General features: G+C 40.7%; 1 protein-coding gene across 1 annotated transcript; it reads left to right on the forward strand.

Moving 5' to 3' along the window:
* Window positions 1-224: 224 nt before the first annotated feature.
* MPHOSPH6 (M-phase phosphoprotein 6) lies at window positions 225-7,952 on the forward strand. The gene is made up of 5 exons (XM_062500087.1): window positions 225-345; window positions 3,756-3,868; window positions 5,421-5,511; window positions 6,456-6,553; window positions 7,006-7,952. The coding sequence occupies exons 1-5, from the start codon at window positions 295-297 to the stop codon at window positions 7,163-7,165; spliced, it is 513 nt and encodes a 170-aa protein (XP_062356071.1). The 5' UTR covers window positions 225-294; the 3' UTR covers window positions 7,166-7,952.

A 7,952-nucleotide genomic window follows, 5' to 3' on the forward strand; every position in this document is an offset into this window, starting at 1 on the left:
CACTCAAGCATGGGTAAGGCGTATCACGTTCCCTTACTGATTTACCATTTTATACCGAAGCGGATTTACGTCCTGCTCACACCCCCGGTCTCCCTCACCCCGCACAGCCGCTATGTTTATCGCTGGATTTGCATCACCAGCGCACGGGGCCCGGGGCGTGGGCAGGGTGCTGAGCCCGCGGCCGCCCCCGGCCGGAGGGTGGAGCCGCGCCGCCGCCTCGCCCCGCTCCTGCCGCGGCGTGCGCGGCCTCGGCGCTACGCGAGCGCGGGGATCCGCCGCGGCCTGCGGGCCGCCATGGCCGGGGAGGTGAAAACCAAGCTGTCCAAGAACCTGCTGCGCATGAAGGTGAGGGGGAAGGAGGGAAGGGCGTGCCTGAGGCCTGCGGGGGGGCTGGAAGCGGCGGCCCGGGGCAGCAGGGCCCTGTGGGCGCTGTGAGCCGCGGCCGGGGTGGGTGTACCCGGCCACACGCGGCCGCCCCAGGGCCCTGGAGCGCGGCGTTCCCGTGCCCATCGCCGGCCACGCGGCTCTCCCGCATCCCCTGAATAGAGATGTGTTCATCCATGGTCCGCTCCCGGCCCTCGGGATTGCTGGGCTGCTCCCCCGGCAGGATGTCGCTGCTGCCGGCACCGAGCTGCTGGCCAGCGGGTTCGGGGCTTGCAAACTGCAGGCTTCGGTGCCGGACAGCAACTTCATGATTCCGGCAACAGTCTGGCCTCGAGAGCCCAGCTCCAGCGCACCTTTTAGGAGCGCTTTCGTTCCACCTCGCTCCTCTGCAGCTGGTTTGCTTATTGTGAATTTAAATAAAAAGATTTCAACGGCACGTTGGACTGAAGATTTCAATGCTGCTTGCTTTACTTAGGGGTGGGACTTTTAGTATTGAGAAAAAAAAAAGTTTTGGTGTGTCCATTTTTCCCCTGCTCAGATTGTTGGCTAAGGAACTCCCAGCCTGAATGAGGATTAATATCTAGTATTAACTAACTTTCCCAACTCATAAATGCCAGGGATCTTAGTAACATCCCGATATAGTTGTTACCCTTGGGACTGTGAATCTCATGTCACCAGTGTGAAATTAGTCTCTGCTCACTGGCTAATGGATTCTGCTTCACACCATGTACTACAGCTCCTAATTCAGTAGAGTGCGTTCTCCTTTGATTGATGGTCCTTTATTGCTGGAAAATAACCTGGAAAAGTTGAGTTCCTTTTTTTTTTTTTCTTTTATCATTAATATTCAGGAGTTTTTTTAGCTGAATATGATGGGGCCTTTGTGGCTTCTTGCTTGTGGTGTTTTATTTAGCCATTTATTTCCCCACATATTTATATGGGTCTATATTTCACATTCTGGCTGGAAAGAGTTAGCTGACTTCAGTTCAATTTTTCACATAAAGTGCACTCTGCTACAGTTGGGTGATGGAATATTTACCCTAATTAACAGATGCTGCTAAATCGAGAACTTGTTCACAGAAGGAACAAAATACATCTTGCCTCGCTCTCAGAAGGGAGTAGGTGTTGAACTGAGTCAGCCAGCAATGTGTTGACACAGAATCTCATAACCTGGATGGCAGCATCATTATTTTTCCTTATTTTACATAATACACTTTTGAAATGAAATTTTTCTTTCTGTTGTTTACCAGTTTACCAACCCCCTGGAGATTTCAAAAGTAGTTTTTTAGATTGTTTTTCTGTGGAAGGCCATGGAGAACCAGCCATGTGAATATGCTGCCATGACATTTGCAGGTTCACAGTCCAGGCAGTAATAACCAGCTTTGAAGAGATCAGTAGGTTTTGAAAAGGTCGTACACAGATCTTGCATTTAGCACTTTGTTTGTGCAGATCTTCCTGTTTACAAATGTTTTAATTAAGCTTTTAGCATCTGCCTCTGCAGGTAGTGATCTGATGTATTACCAGAACTCAACAGGTGGGTGAAGTGTGGTTGGTGACATGTGGCTGGTGACAATGGAGGCAAACTTTTAGATCTTGCACCATTTGATCCAGGTCTCATAACCTGGGGAAACTCACCCAAACAACCCCTCAGTTACTGACTTACATATTCTGTGCCTACCATAGTGAGTATATTTTTAATTCATCAGTATGTGTTTACATTCGAGAGAAACCTGATCACTTAATTTTTACCTTGGTTTTTCCTTTAGTAATCTTTAGGAACATAATCTTTAAAATGGAGTGTGAAATTATTATTTAATTGGGTTCTTGTAGCAGAATTTCTTGTGTTGAGATTTTTGACTGGCTAGCCAATTTCCTTGAGCAATATGTTTTTCCACATGATAGATTCACTTATTTTCCTCAAGAAGATACTGTAATTTTAATTGGAAAGCTTTGACATATTCTGAATCGACTTAGAAAACAGAAGTCATTTTTTCTTTCAATAAAGATCTTGTACAGTGGGTGCAAATATAAATATAAATGTAAAATGAGACATTAGATTGTACTTCTGAGTTTGGTTTGGTTGGGTATTTTGTAAAGACTGAAGAGATGTGTGGGTTGTTTATAATACATACATTGCACAGCTGTACCACCTGTATATTTTTACAGGACTGTGTGTGAACTGTACTGTTAGACTTGCCTCTGTCTGGGAGTTAGGTTGGTATAAATGTAGACCTCTGACAGGTACAGTTACTCAAACACTTTCTGTAGGTCCTCAGGGAGGTCCCACCTTTTAGAGGGGTGGCACTATATGGATTATTACCATAAAATTTTGAAGAATTACGTTTTTTCCCAGCATGTTTCACTGACATTGTTTAGACTTAATTGTCACTCAGTTCAGGCACCTGACTTAAGACAAATGGAAATTAGAATGCTGTTTCACAGGCCTCAGGTCTGTAGTACTGTGCTCTCAGCAGTTTTTTACAGGCTGTGACAGATGTCTTCTTCTACTCCCATCTGTTGAGAGGTTACTGTTCTTACCTTCCTGTTTCCATCCTCTGACAGAGGTTATCACCGAGGAAGCAAATGACAGGAGTGTCCTTGTATTAGGAAAAAATAGCAGTCTTGCCCTAAACTTCATTATTAGTCTCAAATATTTTGGCAGACTGTTCCTGCAGTGAGCTAACAGGTGCTTACAGTGCTGGACCAGTGCTTTGTGGGTCAGTGAGAACTGAAGAGCTGAGAATATCTTCCTTTAGCACAGCTGGATAAAGAGGACTTCTCTTCAGAGTCCGGTTTCAAATCCTTCATTTTATTCACTTCCAAAGGCAGGTTTGTGTCTTGTCTTCAGAGCTACAAATGCAATCCAGTTCATTAAATCTGAGAAAAGAAGAGGATGGTTGAAAGTATAGATGTTTAAAAAAAAATGGCCAGCCTGGTATGCCCTACCTCTAGCTCCGAGCTACAGTGCTGTTTGTGTGGGTAGAGTTGGTTCCTGATGTGCAGCAGTAACTTCAACACCATTACTTTCTCTCTGGTCTTTGCTGAAACATTAGAAAAACCTTAGGAAAAGTAGGAAATTGTGACAACTCCAATCCATCAAAAGTAGCTGGGACAGGTTTGTTTCTTTATATGTAAGGTGTGACTGACGGTTGATTTTCAGTAGATAGCTGTGATAGCTGGTTTAATTTTCCATTGTCTGTTTGCCCAAACTTTGATGAAACTCAGAGGGGAAAAAAAAAACAGAAAAAGCATTTACTTTGTATCAACTGCTCAACATTATGTAATGGATAATAGCCATCATGTAATTAATGCATGTTCAGAAGATACTCATGATGCAGAAAACTGAAACTGTGTGTTTGTGTCTTTCTTTGTAGTTCATGCAAAGGGGTTTGGATTCACAAACTAAAAAACAAATAGAAGAAGAAGAAAAGAAGATAATTAGTGAAGAACACTGGTATCTTGATGTACCAGATCTAAAGGAAAAAGAGTAAGCTTGTAATCGTTTGTACTTCTTACCATCATTGGATTGTTTTGAAATGGAAATAGCATATTCATATTTTTTCCTGTAAGATAAGTATTATAAATAACCAGTTAAGCAAAAACAGTGACAGACTGGCATTACAACTTTTTTTGTTACTTATTTTGAGGTCTGTTCTTAAGGTTGCCTAATGTAGTTTGACCTACTTTCAATTCTTGTGTGTCTTGTTTTCTTTTACTCACACATTCTTCTAGATGCATGTAATTAGTTTCTTTCAGTCAGGATCCAACTCATCCATGCTGCTTTTCCCCTTCATTTGAAAAAAGAAGTTTGAAAACTTGTGTTAGTAAATTCAGCTGCAGTCACATGGTTAAGTCAGCTCAGGACAGTTCTGTCCTCTTGTGTCCAGGTCACTTCAAATCCTGGTTTTGAAATAGGAGAGATAATGGCAAAAATAAAGGAAGGCTTAGCTAATAAGGAAAAAGGTGTCCTGCTCTTTAGAAAGGTGCTTTAAATAGCAGGAGAACTACTTTTGAAACTGCTTAGGTTTCATCCTTTCAGAAGTAGAAAAAAATTCCACTGAGGGAGAACATACATAATTTTGAAAAAGCTAGGACCCAAGGAATTAACTGTAATTGAATAAGGCCATTGAAAAACTCTTTTCCATTCCTCTTGGTGGATGTGACAGAAAGGTATTTGAGCTTCAGTTGCAGCAAGGAATGTTCAATCTGCACATTGGGAGAACTTTTGTTACAATAAGGCTATTGAAGCTCTGGAGTAGGTTGCCTGAGGAGACACTGGATTCTTCATCATGGCAAGTCTTTTGAGGACAGGTTAGCTGGACCTCTGCTGTTCAAGGGTAACTAGTGCTGCCTTGAGGCAGGACAATGAGCTCAATCTCTTCAGCCTAAGTTCTGTGATCATGAGAGTTTGGTTTACATGGGAGATGAAGAGGATGAGGGAACCGGTACACATGTGTGAGGACAAGGATGGAACAATCCATGGAAGTACTTTTATCTGGCACGTGTATTATGAATGCCTCAGGGTCATGTTTCTTTTCTCACTCCATGCTCATTAAAAGAGGGAAAAAAGGAGGGAGAAGGGGAAAATCTGACTGCTGAACAGAGAGTGGCACAGTGTTTTATACCCCAACAGACTCAACTAATGCCAGGTCTAACAGCACAATGAAAAATTAATTAGAAGGTTTTGCTGGTGTAGTAGTGCCACCTGGGGAGTGATATTTATGTGGTATTTTTATTCTGGCAAAAGTATTAATGTAGGTGGAACCATACCAGCAAAGAGTGCTTTTTGTCAGGAGAGTTAATTTTGCTTGTGGAACTGGCACAGCGTTACTGGCAAAAAGGATTCCTTTGCAATCCAAGCTCCTCGTCCTGAAAGATTTATCAGAGCAATTAAGCAGAAAGTAGTTGATGGTTTAAAATACACTGTGGCTTTGTTTATTTGTGTGGGGGGAAGACAGCACATCGTTTTTGCATTTGTTTAATTTGATTATTTTAAAGTACATGGTTTGACAAAAAGCTGGGTTTGGGGTTTCATGCAGGAGCTATATAATAGAAGAGAGAAGCTTTCTGCGATGTGAGGATCTCGTTTATGGCAGAATGTCCTTCAAAGGATTCAATCCAGAAATTGAGGTACCATTTCTGTGTCCTGGTTTGAGGTTGTCTCACGTTAGGATTAAAGCCCTTAGGGATGGGGATTTGAGGGTTCGCACTGCAGCCTTATTGGCCTTTGCAACACCTTTCATAAATCCTCCCATGTCCAGAAACTCCATCATTCAACCCTAAATGTTGACCAAAGCATCTGGGAAATAGAATCTTTTTACCTCCCTATGTTGTTGGTCAGTAATTGCATGACTCCTACAGATTTTTCCCTCCCTGAAGTGAGGCAACCATCCCACATGCTGCTCACCAAAACAAAAGCTCACTTTTCCTCCTGACATAGAATGCAGAGTCCAGTCTACAAACATTCAACCCTATTTATTCAACACTTGCTTGTATAAGTAAGGACTTAAGAGTTCCAAAGTAAAAATGCTGGGCAAGAGAGTCTTTATTTTCTTTCTGGCATGATTCATGCTGATAGAAGTACACAGGGACAGTAATAAAAAAGTTACCACTGAATTGAAGAAGGAGGATGAAGGTGTAAAGACTAAGCGATCTGCAGAAGGCTGTGTAAGGTAATTTAGGGGATTCTTTTAGTTACTTTGAACTTGCTGTCCCTGTGGCTCAGCATATGATTGCTTCATGGCTTTTACTGTAAGTCGTTGAAGATATTCTTTCTTCCTAACAAAACCATTTCAAGGTCTGTGTGCAAAAAATTAATATGATCTAACTCTCTGGTCTCCTGGAGATGTTTGGAGTGCCCTTTAGGATGTTTGAGTAGTACAATACACTGTAAACACTGTCTCTCTTGCCTTTTCTTCATGAGTTTTTGTAACAATGGGCTCTAGCCTAACCAGGAACAGAAAATAATTACTAAATTTGATTCTTACCTCTTACACTCTTCTACTGGTGAATTTCAGCACTGTTGCCATTGTGTCATGATTACATGTTTAAGCTGTTTCTCACTTCATTTTCAGAAGTTAATGATCCAAATGAACTCAAAGTGCAAGGAAGAAGAAATTGAAGAGGATGATAAAATGGAGGCTGATGTGTCAGATGAAGAAATGGCCAGAAGGTAAGTTACATTTTATGACATAACATATTCCTATTAGCTAGGAATATGATGTTACTATATTATGTATGGAGAAATAAAACCCTAAAAGGAAACAAACAAAATTTTAAAAGCCCACAATAAATATGGAACTGTACCAAATTGATTTTCCAGGAATACTGGTGTATATTCACTTGAATCTCCATCACATTTGGGTGCAAAATAACTTGTAGGGTGTTCTGCCCGTTGATATCAGGGTATTCCATGTTTATCCCTTCCTTGTTACCAGTTGCTAACAAATTGAAACTGTCAGAGTGAATAATAATGCACTAAGTCATGTAGTGCTTGTGTTTCTCCATGCTTTTAATGACCAGGTTTTTTACACCACTTAAATTGTTGATAAGGTTTAGGATATGCTCCACGATTTTTCCTCTGATTTTAGTAAAAGGTGTAATTTTTTTTTATTCTCTCTACAGATATGAAACATTAGTGGGAACAATAGGGAAGAAATTTTTGAGAAAAAGGGATCAACATGTACTCAAGGATGATGATGAAGATGATGAAGTTGAAGAGGGGAATAGTAAAACAAGACCTAATAAAAGAGCTAAGAAAATGTTCTTAAAACCTCAGGATTAATGTCAACTGAACAAGTGGAGCTTGTTACCTAATACCTACCAAACAGAGTACCAGGAACTGGAGATTGTTTGGAGTTTTTGCTGTTTAATGTAAAGGGTGGATTTGTAAATCTGTTCTATTCTCATTGAAATTTCTACCATCCACAGGACAGAGACTTTGAAAGTGGGTGTTTATATAATGGATGTTGTACATCCTTTCCTCTCTCAGCAGCTTTTCATGAGTGGGGCACTCATCCCATCAGTCTCTTTAAATGTTCTGCATAGTTAAATTCAGTGTTGCATGCAATCAAAAGCAGCATTATTTACAATTTAGGATAACATCTGAAAGAAGTATTTGGAGTAAAGATGAGCTGTGTCCTATTCAGTAAGGCAGTTCAGCTTTCACTGCTTGCTTTATTATGAAAATGAAACCTGTGCTCTCTTCAAATTGTAAAAAGTCAGCAGAAACATGCCTGGTTTGTGGGCTTTTTTAATGTGCTAAAAGTAAGATGGGAGAAGATCAGAGAGATAAAATCCACTTTCATGAATTTTATTTTTTATAAAGTTTATTTAAAAATAGAGGATTTTGTAGTGAAACCTTTTTTTTTATACGGCAAGCCAAATATTGGGCAATATTTACAGTTTGACATCTGAGCAGATTGTTTTAGTTTCTACCTTCCAAAAGAAGTTTGCTAATTTTGCCTCTTTTTCAGCAAAAAAATCCAATATTATAATTATGTAAGTCTTGTCATAAAAACATAATAACAGTTTCAGAAACATACTTGAAAGCTGAATAAAAACTGGGGTTT

Source organism: Cinclus cinclus, chromosome 11 (assembly GCF_963662255.1).
Source record: "Cinclus cinclus chromosome 11, bCinCin1.1, whole genome shotgun sequence".
Lineage (NCBI taxonomy): Eukaryota > Metazoa > Chordata > Aves > Passeriformes > Cinclidae > Cinclus > Cinclus cinclus.